The 15,406-nt window shown below is 37.4% G+C and overlaps 1 protein-coding gene across 2 annotated transcripts; it reads right to left on the reverse strand.

Moving 5' to 3' along the window:
• Window positions 1-9,172: 9,172 nt before the first annotated feature.
• Window positions 9,173-14,407, reverse strand: LOC137024975 (gastrula zinc finger protein XlCGF57.1-like). 2 transcript variants are annotated; one of them, XM_067392959.1, is made up of 3 exons: window positions 14,362-14,407; window positions 13,587-13,738; window positions 9,173-10,298 (listed from the first exon to the last, which is right to left on the reverse strand). In XM_067392959.1, exons 2-3 carry the CDS (start codon window positions 13,669-13,671, stop codon window positions 9,337-9,339), a joined length of 1,047 nt encoding a protein of 348 aa, XP_067249060.1. In that variant the 5' UTR covers window positions 13,672-13,738; window positions 14,362-14,407; the 3' UTR covers window positions 9,173-9,336. The 2 variants fall into 2 exon arrangements, with proteins under 2 accessions (XP_067249060.1, XP_067249061.1); XM_067392960.1 differs by lacking the exon at window positions 14,362-14,407 and adding an exon at window positions 12,934-12,993 and having other exon boundaries at window positions 13,587-13,716.
• Between the last annotated feature and the right edge of the window lie 999 nt (window positions 14,408-15,406).

The raw sequence follows: 15,406 nt of genomic DNA on the forward strand, positions 1-15,406 counted from the left end.
GGGGGCGCAGGCATATGACGTCACCACACCAAAATAAAAGCCCTGTTCACACGCTAAAATCACAATGCATAGAATAGTAAAATAGATGTCAGAGGAATTCAGAGTTTAATTTTTTTCTGAACTATTTAACCATTTATAAAGGGTATGACATAGACTGTACAATGATGACAACTACTGAACTGTAGGCTACGAAGTTAAGCAGCGTTCCAGACAGCTCGGAATGTGGATTTTTCCCTCACCTCCTCCTTGGAAATAACGTCTGGAACACCTCTCAAAGTCAGACATTCTGCATCACTTCCAAGATGTCGGCAAGTCCTGCTTCCAATGAGAATAAATGTAAAAACACATCAAGTTTAAGTAATGTTATTCGTCAGCTGTTTTCAAAGCGATTTATGTCATTTCTTTTCTGTTTTTGCCATAATTGACACTAAAACACTCTCTCTCTTGTTGTGTCGTGGCGACATCATGTGGTCAACATGTGAAAGTGACATCTGATTGACTGGAACTCACTGAGGTCTGAAGTTGGACATTTAATTTCGGATATTCCCATGTCCAACTTCACCTGGAACGCAGCAAAGTATAGAAGAATACATCATCAGCATGTGCTGGTGTTAAACAAATAGATCAAGATGAATCACACATTGGCTGTTTGGTTGTTGTAGTTTTTATGTGCACTGAAAAAAAGAGGAGGAAGTGATTGAAAGAGGAGAAAATGGGCACAGTCATGGCTAGTGAAATGAGGCCAACTTGGCATGCCAATTTTTCAAATGGAGCTTGAGGTAAGTAGTTGTAGCACCATATAAATGAGACTTTATTGATTATTCTAACACAAACTAATATCTAATACTTAAACACATGCACACACAATCACACGAGTTGCAGAAAGAAAGGTAGTGAGAAAAGAATGAGTTTTAAGAGAGTGAAATGATGAAATCCCAAGTTTCTAGCAACGTATGCACTTTGTAAAACCTGACCTGAATGAACCATCAATCATTAATGTAATCCTTCTATTGTTTTTTTTGTTTTTTTTAAGCAGGGTTATTACATTTTATCAATGCACCAATTCAGCTAAGATCTGGAAGTTACTTGCATTTGTGTTGGTGTCTTTGACTGGGGATTCCCTTTGTCGTCATCTTTGGCTTGAAAAAGGGCTTCTTTGATTTGCTGGAGGTCTTTTTGTGTCTGGATCAACATTTTCTTGTAATATTAATGTAAATGTGTATATCAAAATTAAAACATGAGTTTCCAAATCATTTTTTTAATTTAAACTGTTATTGTGAAAATTCACTGTATTTATGATTAGGACTCATAATGAGGATTTAAAGTGGTTTTCCTTCATCTGCCGTCAGTCCTGCAGCTACCATCGGTGACCCCAAACTGCTCTGTCTCCAAAATGTTTTTTGGCGAGACATCTATGACGGCTAGAGGCTCTGGCATGGTGTCCACACACTGTAAAAAATGACCGTGATTTTAACAGTAAAAGACTGTAAAAATGCTGCGGTGAAAAACTGTCAATTGGTTTACAGAAAGTTTCCCTACTATATACGGTGAATAGCTGTAACAGATCTAACGGTACATTTGATGTAATTTTACGGTAAAATACCATTAAATTCACAGTTTTTGGAAGTGAAAAATAACAATTCATTGTAAAATTTACAGTGAAAAAACGTAAATTGACATTCCCACAATTCCCTGCGTGACACTTCATATTTGATATATTTTCGTTGAAATAACTCTGTTTCTTCTAAGTTTTTCTCATTTTTTTCTAATCAGTTATGTACATTAGGGTTTTATGTTACATCTAATGTTGTTAAATTAATGTTTATTGCATTTTTAAAATTTCATGCATGTTATCATGATGGTGTTTAGTGTGTGTGTGAATGACACTGTGTGCACCTTCTATATATTAGTATTGTCTTCCTCAGCTTGTGGAAAAGCTGCTTGTGATGAACTTTGATTCATCATGTGACTCTTATCACCACTGTGTTTGGTGACTGTCAGTGTATTATAAAAGGTACAAAACAGATATAAGTACTTCATTAGGTTGGTAAATTAACATCACATCAGTTAATGAAATATGTTATTTTACCGTAAATTTAACAGATTTTTTTTACGTTGCTACTGTATTTTTTACGGTAAAGTTCTGGCAACCACAGCTGCCGGTTTTTTACTGTAAATTTTACTGGGATTTTTTTCAGTGCAACGTGAAGAGGCTCAGGCATGTCAGCCATGTTGGCTGAAGACCCTGGTGTGGCTGCCATGACGATTGGGGACTCTGGCATGGTAGGTACAACGTGAATGATGCGTTCCTCCTCGACGACACAAACCGTAAAAGCTGAACTGCTCAGTTGTAATGCAATGTCAATGTAATATTCCAGAGTTCACTTAGGATCATACAAAGGCATGATCAAACTGAGTGGCTCAGATAGTCCACCCTGAAAAAATATAATTGGGCATACTATGTCTATTGTGGTTTTGTATGTCAAATCAATAAAGTCCTTTACATATTCCTTGATTGGGCAGTCTCCTGTTGGAGACGCATTATCTGCGTGGCTTGATTCATTGTGGCTCGCTGAGAGATGAGGCAGAGAGAGAATCCACTTGCACACACACTTTTAATAACAAAACTCCACCTGAACAGACAGAAACATCTGACCAAAAACATGAACATGATCCACCACAAAACAACAACTAGCGAAACACAAGAGCTATACATACACACAGGGGCAAACAGGCTTAACAAGGTAACAAGTAAACAAGATACACCTGGGGAGACCAATCAACATGAGAACAAATGTCCAGACAAGACATGCACAACACCAGGATCATGATAACAGGTGTGCTATATACAGCAGAGTAGAATAGAATTTACAGGAGTGGAAGTTTTTCAGGCATGAACAACATTAAGTTTGACTTTTAAAGATTTTTGACCAGGAACACAAGCCTGTCCACATTTTCAGGCTTTAAGGATGCATGCAAAGAAGTCATGTTTCCTCCAGTGCTGAATACTCTTTCCAAGGGAGAACTTGTGGCAGGAATGCACAAATACTTTTGTGCTAAATTGGAGAGTGCTGGGAATTGTTTTGCATGTTCCTTCCATCAGACCAAAGGATTCTCCTGAATATCAACAGCAGCAGAGAGAAAATAAGACTGTAGCTCAGCAGTTTTGGCCATGTCTTGGAGACTGGAAAGAGATGATGATGCTGCTGGTCTGTGGTGTAGAGGTCTGGTATCTGAGATCGTTTGACCCACCCGACCTGTACTGCTGTAGTTTAACTAAACTTTCAACTCAACTCAACTTTATTTCTAGAGCACTTTTCAAAAACCACAATGGTTAAAAAGGTGCTTTACTTGAAAATAACAAAAATAAACAAATATATACAACTAAAAATACATACAGTTTACAACACATTATTAAAAACTAAGGAAAATGGAGATGTTTTTAAGGACAGTGGGAGCTCATTCCATAGTCTAGGGGATGCCACGGAAATGGCTCTATCACTTTACATTTCAAGCGTGATCAAGGAACCGTCAGACACAGCTGATCATTTGCGATCTCAAAGATTTATGTAAACTAATTAAATCAGAAATATACTCTGGTGCCAAGCCATGGAGAGATTTGAAAACGTATAGCAACACATTATACTGGATTCTATATCGAATCAGTAACCAATGTAATGAAATCAATGCAGGAGTAATATGGTCTCTTTTTTGGTACCAGTTAAAAGCCTAGCAGCTGAGTTCTGAACCAGCTGCAGGAGAGAGAGGGAGGAAGGACTCACACCCAAGTGCAAAGCGTTACAGTGATCCAAACGAGAAGACACAAAGGCATGAACAACTTTCTCCAAAAAGCGAAAGGTTTTTCACAAAGATTTTTTTTTTCCAGGAAGCAATAACAGGTTGTCATTAGAATCCCACATCCTTTCTGACCAAAAACAACAAACTGTGACTTAACCCGAACCCGACCTGAACCCGAAATCGTAAGCCAAAACCGCTTTGTAAGATCTACACAAAACATAACCGCTGGCGCTAAGCTATTTTTTTGTTGCAATGACAAGATCATACTGTGGAACATTAGTAGAAATTATGCACAGACACTATTTGGGTCTTCATTTCATTTATATAGTTTGTACTCAGTCATGTATCACATCGCACAATGTTTTAAACATTTAAATACACATATCTAATTATACAAAATGTGTATGATGTAGTGTTTTAGATCACAGGTTTTCAAACCCTGGGTTGCGACCATGGGTCGCCAGTATGATTTAAAGGGTAAAGTCGAGTTCAGACTGCACGATTTTCAAAGTAGTCGGGTCACTGTTTTTTTCACACTGCATGACTATCTTGGCCAGCATTCAGTCGCTGCAGTGTTTACACTGCACGATGGATCAGCAACAGAAGGTTTCACACTGCATGACTTTACAATAGGAAGAATCGCCGACAACTCTGTCTGGCACGCAAACTACATTTCACAACCAAACACACGCGAGACATGACAAAGAAACAACGCACTATCACGCGTTTAAGACCGGAGTTCTCACGTGAGACTGGCTCTGCGTCTCAATCAGCTCCCTAGTTCCCTAGGTCGTGAATCAGTATGAAAGTGAATGTGGCTGATACCCCGATCAGTGCCCTGACTACTGAACTAGGAAGCTGATTGAGACACACGGTGGGATTATTATTAAAGCGGAACTCAGTAAGATTTGCGAAGCTCCCCCTACAGTTTCCTTCAGTGAATCACACTGTCGTAAATACTCCAAGCGCAGTAGTTTTGCAAATACAGTACAAGAAAGAGGAGGTGGGTAATTTGTAAATACAGTACACTCAATGGAGATGGGTAATTTTTGAAATTGTCTTATAAAGTCATAATATATACATTGTTTTTGAATTACCATAAAGCATTTTGTCACTCTCGCGTGAACGTGAACATGAGGCGAGATTGTGTCGGGTCGATGCAGCTCAACTTGCAAGTGCTGTATTCTGGCGTAGACATGCCAAAGGGGGTTAGTGCTCGCCTCAAACACACCACTACAAGTCAATTAACCATGGTAAGGACTTGCTGATGCTTGCTGATATTGTGGTCTATAACTCCTCCCCGAACTCCCCGCTGCTCTGTATCTTGCTCTCTCATTGGCTGTCGGTCATCGCCGATGTAGTTTTCAGTCAGAACACTTTTCACACAGCAGGATTTTGAATCCCCGACAGGTCCAGATATTTAGCATGCCAAATATCTTACAGGCGTCGGCGATTCTCTCAGATCGTGTCTTTGCTCATTCACACGGCATGATTGTCACTCACGTGAACGAGCACCGATTTGCCTGTGATTTCAGGCATTTGTCGGCGATTTCTCAAAACCTGTCGGCGAGCCAAAATCTGACTTAAAATCGTGCAGTCTGAACTCGGCTTTAGACCTTTGCTCATCTTCAGAACACAAATTAAAATATTTTTGATGAAATCCGATGGCTCATTGAGGCAACTATAGCCAGCAAGATAAGTAACACTTTCAGATGCCCAGAAAGGATAAATATATATATATATATATATAATATATATATATATATAAAACATAGTCCATAAATAAAAGGAATAAATACGCTAAATATATTTGAATTAATTGACAGATTAACAAAATGAAAGGAAAAAAAAACTGTGACAAGTAGTAGGCTATATGCTGCTGAGTTTGGTTTATTTTTGTAAGGCTCCAACTCCACGGAAAGGAAACAGTTGACATGATGAATGATAGCCTATCTGTGTCACGAATTCTGCCTCCCTTCAATCGCCACCTGAGGGCTCCCTCATCAGAGAATTAACTCAATTTGGACTTCATTTCCTATCACCCACTGCCTGGCGCTGATTACTCGCTCACCTGATCTTCATCCCATGGACTATAATACACACTCACACACTGCAAAGTCTTGTTTTGCCATGGCTGATATTTCTGAGTGTTCTTTCATGTGTATTGTTTCTTCGTGTATGACCTTGGTTTGTCAATCCTGTTTTGATGTTCTGCTGCCTGCCCAATTGACCTTCTGCCTGTTTATCTGGATATATTATCTGTTCTGTTTGCTGCTAGCGCCGCCCCCGTGCCTGTCTCTTTGTTACTATTCTGCCTTGCCTGTAATACTGCTGTTGCCGGTGATTTACCTCTGTCTGTTATACTTCGATTATCTACAATAAAGCTGCACATGGATCCCATGACTTCTGACTCCATGTTACAATCTGACTTAATGATATCTGTATGACCAATAATTTTTTATGTTTCCGCTGTTCAATCGCGCCAGCACCTCATGCACACATGGCATATTCAAGTACTGCAAACGTGACATCGCAGCCTGTTCATTCTGCAGCTATGTTTTCAGGGTACATATACACTAGATCTGCACAATTTGTCCCCCAAATTCTATTGTGATTATTTTGTCATATATTGAAATTATTTAAACAGTGATATGTAAACATTTCATCTCATATGAAAACATCTCATGTTTCTTCTCTTAAAACAACCAGGCATAAAGAGAGACCACACATTGATGCCAACAGAAATAGTTATTTTGTGTTCACACTTGGGTTCAATCTTTACAAGAACCAACTCAGATCTTTTTCTAAACTGTGTCTAAACTGAACAGTTTTAGTTGTGATAGTGCCACATAGTCATTTCAAACTTTTTTCTTAGGGACTCAATAAATTTAAATATAATACAATGAAATAACTTTATTATTAACTCTTATTATAAAAATAAGGGGTATCCACAAAAATTATGGGAATGTGAAAATAAAGTGAACCTGGCACACATCGTGATAAGGGCATAATTATTCTGCTGAATGGGATGCAACACTGTGTGGTTCATGCTGAAGGCCCTGCACACACTCCAACTGTCAATGGAAGATCAGAGGGGTTATTAGTGAAATAGACGCCTAGATGGACTAGAAGTCTTTTCTTTAACTCTGGGTCTAAAGAATATCAGCTGCAGCACATCTTTATAGAATGCCCACTGTGATATCACAGTTTAAAAAAATTCAAATGTTCACAATCTGTATAGTGTTCAGTTTGCATGGCTGTCTGCATATATATATAAAATTACAGAATCTGAATTAAAATGTGTTTGATTTAAGCCTACATTTCAAAATTTTGTCATAAAATTATATTGCGCATACAGCTCAACTAACGCGATCGTTATAAAGGTGTTTAAACAACAATACACTTACACTTGCATGTATTTGACAATCGGAATATCAGATATTTCATGCCATAGCGACTCCCAAGTTTCCACAGTACTATAGTCCTCTTCACTATAGAGCTTGTCCTTTCATGGGCCTGATTAAATCTTTCCTCTGCAATGGTGGCTGGATGCTGCACAGGTGTCAAGCCACCCTCTTCAACAATCTGGCATATTGCAGATTTGGCCCATAAAAAAAGAGTTGTGTGTGCTTCCAGGCCATTTTGCCACAATGTTAGTGAACATCCCCTGGTGAACACACACTACTTGTACATTAATGGCTGGATAGCCATTCCTGCAAATGTACAAGGGCTCATTTACCACAGGGCTTGACACTGGGATAAGGGTGCCATTGATGATGCCAATCACTCTGGGGATGTTGGCAACACTATAGAACTGTTGATTAGCCAGCTTGATTTCTTCAGGAGTTTTGGGGAAAATTAGGATGTTGTTCATCAGCTGTAACAGCAAAGGTGTTATTGCTGTCACTGTTCTGGTGGCTGAAGACTTGCTGAACCCACCACCTCCATAAAACTTCAAATAGCATAATCACGCAGTGTAACTAACAACTGCACTGCTGGACTTAAGGTGTAGTTTCTTCTTGTGGCCCTCTGAAGGTGTGGTTTCAGTATCTGATGTAATTCAAGGATCTTGGTCCTTGGAATTTTCTTAAGATGACATCATCAAATTCAGAGTCAGAGTCAAAGGAGGTAAAATTTGTTACGTACACATTTATATACACTGACTAATGTCTGCGTCACCGCTTGTGCTCAAGTTGTAGGATTCTTTGTAAAGCTGCCATTGTTGAGCACAATGTTGATACACACTGTTTTATTAGGAGAGTCCTTAGTACACCTGCTATTGATGCATATTAAGTAAATATTACAATTTGCACTTATTGTCAGTTGGTAAAAACATGGTCAAAGAGGGCTTGCTGGCCTGTTGATGCAGGAGTTTAGCCCTCCTATAGGCCATAACCTCCTGATGATGTCAGTCTTGCTGCTTCACTCAGGGCCCTCAATTCTTTCCTGATTCCCTGGAGTTCACATATTTTCCTCCTCTCTGACTGAAGTAGTTTCTCACTGCAGCTACAACGTCCTGTTTCTCATTTGGTGGGAGATTAATGGCTGGTTTTCTGGAGGACATTGCTCTACACATGAGGAGGCCTCAGACAGAGGTGAGTCAGGGGGAGGGAGCAAGAGCTCAGGACCGGGGCCCATTGCTGATGTTGAAGGCCCTAAATGTTGGAGGGCCAGGGTGGTGGGGGCCTGATGTTGGAGAACCAGGGTGGTGGGGGCCTGATGTTGGAGAGCTCACCTTTGAAGGCAAAGGCTTAGTTGACACACATGCATCTGTGCCTCCAGGGATCCCTTCCAATGCCTCAGGCCCCAGGGATGGCCAAAACATTCACCAGTCAGAGTAGGAACTGAATTTATACTCCCACCAGTCTTTTTAGCTTCCCTTCTACATGCCGCAGCCCTCCGTTTTGTCACACTTGCAAAGTCCTTCTACTTGTTCCTGACTTCTTCTGGGCTCCGCTCGTACCCATAGCCAGCAGCATTTATTTTTTTGTGTGATTTCTGCCCAGGTTTTATTTTTGTCAGCATTTGTAATGCTGTTTTTCAGCTTTGAGAATAGCTGTATTTTATTATTATTGCCACCTCCTCCAAAAGAACTGAAATATCACTCTTCAAAAAAAAAAATGTTGCCGCATCTCATTAACACAATGTTATATATTTTGGTTGACTTGTGTACTTCCATTATCCCAAATGTTTCCAAGAATGTTTAAATCCAGAGAAATCAGCGATTTTAACCAGGACACGGACTGTGTCCGTCCGTCGCCTATCAATGATATCATACCTGGGTTACCCTCGATTTATTTTGTAGAAACCATTGAAACAACAAAGACGCTTTAATATATTATATGTTTTATTAGACAGGTGAGCAACTGTTTGGATACATTCATCAACAGAAAACTAGGATGGTGGATTCTTTTTCACCGGATGTAGACGTGAAGACAACACCTCCCATGATTCTACGAAATCAAGGCGTCATAAAGCTACGCCTTTGTTTTGAATAAGTTACCTCTAGGGGCGAAAAATTACATAGTGTCTTTAAATTCACACAGATACATTTTCCTTTTGTGAAACTCCCTCCACACTAATGATATTTAACAGTTCTCTCGAGTGAACCCTCATGTGTAAATTAAGGTTTACTTTACTTCTGAAACTTTTTCCACATTGACCACATATGAACGGCTTTTCTCCTGTGTGACTTCTCATGTGAGCCGTAAGATTTCCTTTTTGTGAGAAGCTCTTCTCACAAAATTTGCAGGTAAAAGGCTTCTCTCCAGTGTGACTTCTCATGTGGTAGTCAAGTGTGGGTTTATGTGTGAAACACTTTCCACACTGACCACATACAAATGCCTTTTCTCCAGTGTGAATTTTCATGTGATTCTTAATACTTTCTTTTCGTGAGAAGCTCTTCTCACACAGTGTGCAGGAGTATGAGCTCTCTCCAGTGTGACTTGTCATGTGTGAATCCAGGCTTTTTTTATGTGTAAAACTATTTTCACACAGTGTGCAAGTATAAGGCTTCTCTCCAGTGTGAAGTCGCATGTGGCTTTTAAGGCCTCCTTTTCGAATGAATTTTTTTTCACAATGTTGGCAGTTGAAAGACTTTTCTCCAGTGTGAATTCTCATGTGGACTTTAAGGCTTCCCATTTGAGTGAAACATTTTCCACACTGTTTGCATGTGTAAGGACTCTCTCCAGTGTGAATTCTCAAATGGATATTAAGGCCTCCTTTTTGACTGAAACTCTTTCCACACTGTTGGCAGGAGAAAGGCTTCTCTCCAGTATGAACTCTCATGTGGACTTTAAGATTTCCATGTTGATCAAAACACTTTCCACACTGAGGGCACGTGTAACGACTTCTAGATCCGGTCTTTTTCACAGGTTTTTTTCGTGAGGAAGCTTTTTTGGTCTTCGGGCAACTAAAAGATTTTTTTCCAGTATTCTCATACTGATCTTTCTCTTCCATTTCATCCAGTACTTCACTCTCTGCTTTCAGCTGCATCAAATCTAAGGCAAAAATACAACAAAAAAACAGAAATAAATGTTAACCTGGGTTTAATACAGGGGTTCCCAACCACGTTCCTGGAGTTCCACATACTATGTTAGAACGAGCTCTGCAATTCATTTAAAATCAAGCGGATTTACCAAATTAAACATGAAACGCAGTGTCAGTGTCTCATTTAACTTATAATTACAACATTTTCTACTATAAAGCAGTTTTCCAGTGTGTTCATATTTTCACTTGTCTGACCTCGACTAACTGAACAGAAGAAAAGAACCGGAAATGATTTCGACCTAAAAGAGGGCAAAAGCCTCCGCGCACACCTAAAATAAACTGTAAACCGATTTTCAGTTGTAGGTGCAGTTTTGGTGCATGGATGTTGTTGCATTCAGGAGAGGAGTCAATTCGTGAATGAGCAACTTCAGAAAGTTTCATTCACTTATTTTTTTTCTCAAAAATTAAAAAATTAAAAGATATACATTTTGTAGGGCTTGACTCAAGGATTCAGTTTGTAGGTCTTAGGGTTCCAGTTATGATACAAAACCTAAATTGCTTTATTATAGCACCACCTAGCGAGCACTGTAAACCCTAATATTCAAAATACTTAATTGTTTTGAGTAGGAAAAACTTAAATTCAACAAATTAGTTCAGTTAAATTTAACTGTTATGAGTATTTAGCACTTTCTTTTTCTTTTGAGTTCACAGAACTGATACATTTTAATTTTTTTGAGTTGTATGAACTCATTTCTTTTAATTTAGACTAACAAGTTTAACTGAAACTGGGCTGGGATTTCTATTTCCCAGCATGCTTTTCCCATGGCACTCAAAAAGGAGAGTAAATGCTAAATTTAAATGTTATATAATGTTTTTTTGTGCAAAATTAATGGATAAGGGAGATTTAGTAGTGATTCATGTTTTGTTATGCTAATTTAGAAGAGTTTCTGTTAATGTGGGTTTTTAGAAAGTTACCATCATGGTGATTAGTGCGCACGCGGCTTGGTTTGAGAGCAAGTAAGTTACATGTTTTAAGTTACATGGTTTAAGTACACAACAGTACTTGTTCAGTAAATGTTAGCTCATGCTATTTGTTAACAATTTTTTGAGTTAATCTAACTAATTTAGGTTTACAGTGAGGGAGGAATGTGTGCTTGTGTGTCACAGGATAAGAAAATCCATTTAGGATTCATAGATTACAGTTTGTATACAGTTCAACTGATTGACTTGCAGTAAAAAATGCAAAAAAAATTTAAGTTAATTCCAAAATGATTAAATGTTTTATTTTCAAATGATTTTGGGAATATTTGTATAAAAATGAATATATTGCTGCCCAATGGAAACAAAGAGGCAATATTATTTTAGTATAATAGAATAAAATACAAAGTAAAGAGACACTAAAAGGAAAAAAATCAACCTTTTCAGAATTAAAAGCTTTTATTGACACCAGACCCATTGAAAGACTGATCCTAGAATGTGCCCATCAATGAAAGACAGGTGAAACCTCACCTCCGCAGAAGAAATCAACCCCTACTTCATCGTTGCAACGTTAGCCCCGCCCACTGGCGTGCTAAAATAAACTTTACATTTCAAAATCTCTGTCAATCAAACAGCGTGAGTTTCAGCGACTGAATTCTGGAAACGCCAAAACTCCCATTTTATTCAACAAATCTCACAGTAGACATGCCCCTTAAAACAGAGCGTTCAAATCAGAGAGCTAAAATCAGGGTAGCAAAAATGCCTTTTATTTCTAAATTATTAAAAATAAAAAAAATATTCTAATATTTTTGATGTAAAAAGCATACTATCATTATAACTGCACCCCAGGAAACATTATAATACAATAAAACAATGCAGTTCATGACCCCTTCAAATACTCGTATTACACAGCTCTCTAAAAATTCTTGATTCTGATTGGTCAGTCATATTTTCGAGGTCTGTTGTTCCTCGATAATGACCGCCATCAATAGCAACATTAAATAACATACCGCTCATCCAGATGGCTACAGACTGCAACTAAATGGTTGCATTGTGCAAACTTTTTTCTTGCTGGTGTGACGAAATGTTGTTAGAGGTTCCACTGGTGCCACTTCTAATTTGCCTTTCTACCAACTGCACCAAAAGCGGAATAGTGCTGCCCATTTAAACAATCCAGTTATCTTTTCAATCCACAAATCACCAATGTTTACCATGGATTTACCATAGTAAAACGAACCATGGTATTCTAACAAAATGTGGGAAATACATATCAAATTTTAATTTCAATTTGTGTCTTTGATTGAAATTATTTGTCACTTATCTGTTTTAACACATCTATTATGTTAGTTTGTTATAAAATTGCTAGCAGTTTTATTTGCTCACCAGTGCCCTGTAAATGAAGAACAAATGTAGACAACATGCAGTAACTCTTTTAAGCTGTGTCAGTGGGAGAAATGAGAAATTTTGTTAGTAGGTGTAACGATGTATACAGGGAAGCTGAAGAAGACAGAAGAGATAATTAATGACACAGCTGAAACAAATTAACTAATGATGATGGTAATCGTGGAAACAAAGGAGTGGCTGGAAACTGAACAAAGGAACACATGAAACACAAGCAAAAACAAACTGACAACGTGACAGTATGTTAGTGTTTTTGATATGACTTACTGTTTGTAAATTAAGCGTTTTTGACCCTCTGATTTTTTTTGACGATCTGAATATTGTTATCTTCCATGTGAATTGCACAAAAAGGTGAGGGGGGAAAAAAAGCATTAATTACATTTTTCTTAAAAAAATAAAATAATTAATAATAATAAATAAAATAAATAATAATAATAATAATAAACATTGGCTCCCAGTGCCACCCAAATAATTATCTAATTTCCTTTATATGTATCTTATTTCCTAAGCCCACAGGTGTTTTCAATCAGGCCACTTGGAATCAAAAAGTGTTTTTTTACAGTATACTGGTTTAAAACAGTGAGCGCTTTTGAGATAAGACAGGAAAAAATACTCACTAGTTTATGGTTTGAGATGTTGAATATTTACTGCTATTGCTGCTACTTAATATTATGTTTTTTTTTCCCTGTAAAGTAACAGTTTTTACCATATGAATTTTAGTTACTTGAACATCCATGTTTTGTTCCTGTTGCATAATTAAGTGATAGAAATAAATGGTTTTACTTGTTTCAGTTCAGAAGTAAATATTGGGTTTAATGTTACACCCTCATATGACATTCTTCAAAAATATTAATTTCTGTAAAGCTCAACATTTTAATAAGTATAAAATGACTGAGTTCAGCTTTGAGAATGAAACCAACCTGAGTGTTCCTCAGTATCTTCTTGTTTCACACTAAATGTTTCTTCAATCTCCACGTCTTCACTTTCTTCTTTAATAAACGCCATCTTTATAATAGTGCATCATGTGGATCTCTGTTGCTTCACCAGGAGTTTTTCTGTGTGTATGGACTATCTGTCATGATTAAAATGAGAATGATCAACAAAGAAAAATAAATCCAAACTTAATCTCTGGTTCACCTCAGTCAACTGCCTAGTTCAGTAGTTTAGTGCACTGGTATGGCAGACTCAGAGTGATACTTAATGAACTTAGCACTCCTTAAAAAAATAAAAATTACTAGCATTACAAATTTATAACACAACCTATACAGACACTCAATTTTTAGGCATTAAGTATTTATAGGTGATATTTACTGACTTATAGATTCTAAAAGCTTTAATACAAATTGGGTTGGTAAAGGTCATTTCATGTTTATGTTTTGACCAGCAGGTCTCGTCAGCGTGCGGCGATTCGAATCACCGATTCATTTCGCTAAACATTTGATTCAATTGACTCGGAGTTTCAAAAGCTCCGTTTCTCTCATCACTACTTGCCAGTGACCGAAGTAGTGTTTAAAATAACTGATTGACGATATAGGGAGCGAGATGAGAAGCATCTTTTCTGTTACTACTTTAGATAATGCATTAAAATGATACTTTCAATAACAGTTAATCAATTTGCACCACTTGTAAATACTATACAGTTATCTGAGCGCCGTGCATTGATTTAAATACTTTAAAACGCTTAAAATTACAAACCTTTCTTCAGCAGAATGAAAACAGAGGCAGGAGCGCGGCGTCCCCTTGTGACGTCATATCGCCAGATTAAAATAAAAGTCCTGGCAAGTAAGGAGTTCAAAAAGAATGTTTTATACATGTGTAAATATTAAAGTGCATTTATAAGATATATATATAATATATATATATATATATATATATATATATATATATATATATATATATATATATATATATATATATAATTGTATCTTATAAGAGTTAGTGTTTTTATCTAATATTAAAATGTAGAGATAAAGTCCATTCGTCTAAAATACCTTTAAAAAAAAGTCAGAATATAAATAAAATTCAATACGAAATTAGTTCCATCTAATTAAAATCAAGTATTTCACAGATAATGAAATAAGTAGTAACTCAAGTCTCAGATGTCAAAAATCATTTGTGTGAGTTGCTGCATATTTTGGGAGATTTAAATGTCTCACTAATGAGTGAACAATGAACACAGACACAATTTACACCTGCTGAACTCCACAGAAAGCTCTGCAGTTTTCCTCAAATAAAATCATGTTAATTGATCTGAATTATTTTACCAGACATCTGGAGATCAAACATCAAAAGGTTCGTAAAGGTTTTGAAGTTTCATGAAGCAGTGTTTCTGCAAAGTAGTACCATTTCTACTTAAACATAACCAAAACAAAACAACAGTTTTACAAGGTCTCTTCACCCTGGTGCTCTGAAGTACATTCCTAAGAATGTGCCAGGAGGTTGATGAGGGGAGGAAGTGACATGAGGCTGGTGGTATAAGGGTTCGCTGATGTGGTGTAGCAAACGATAAGTGCATCGGCTGTGATGTATTTCTTCCTGTATTTCTTGCTCAGCATTGCTGTCTGTCATTTCAGGCTGTGGTATTTCATGTTGCTGGATGAAGCAAATCAAAATAATACCTTCTGCACCTTGCTGTACATCTGAATAGTGTAACGATTGATCGATATTGATCGATGCATCGATCAAACATCTACCGATACGATGCATCGATGCCACATTTATAATATCGATATGAGGTACC

This window comes from Chanodichthys erythropterus, chromosome 8 (genome assembly GCF_024489055.1).
Source record: "Chanodichthys erythropterus isolate Z2021 chromosome 8, ASM2448905v1, whole genome shotgun sequence".
NCBI classification, from domain to species: Eukaryota; Metazoa; Chordata; class Actinopteri; order Cypriniformes; family Xenocyprididae; genus Chanodichthys; species Chanodichthys erythropterus.

What these genes read in the sequence shown, in the direction of transcription:
- LOC137024975 (XM_067392959.1), bottom strand. Translation starts at nt 13,671, where the DNA reads ATGGCGTTTATTAAAGAAGAAAGTGAAGACGTGGAGATTGAAGAAACA. An exon ending in AGATACTGAGGAACACTCAG is followed by an intron (nt 10,299 to 13,586) that starts GTTGGTTTCATT and finishes TTTTTGCCTTAG; the next exon opens with ATTTGATGCAGCTGAAAGCA.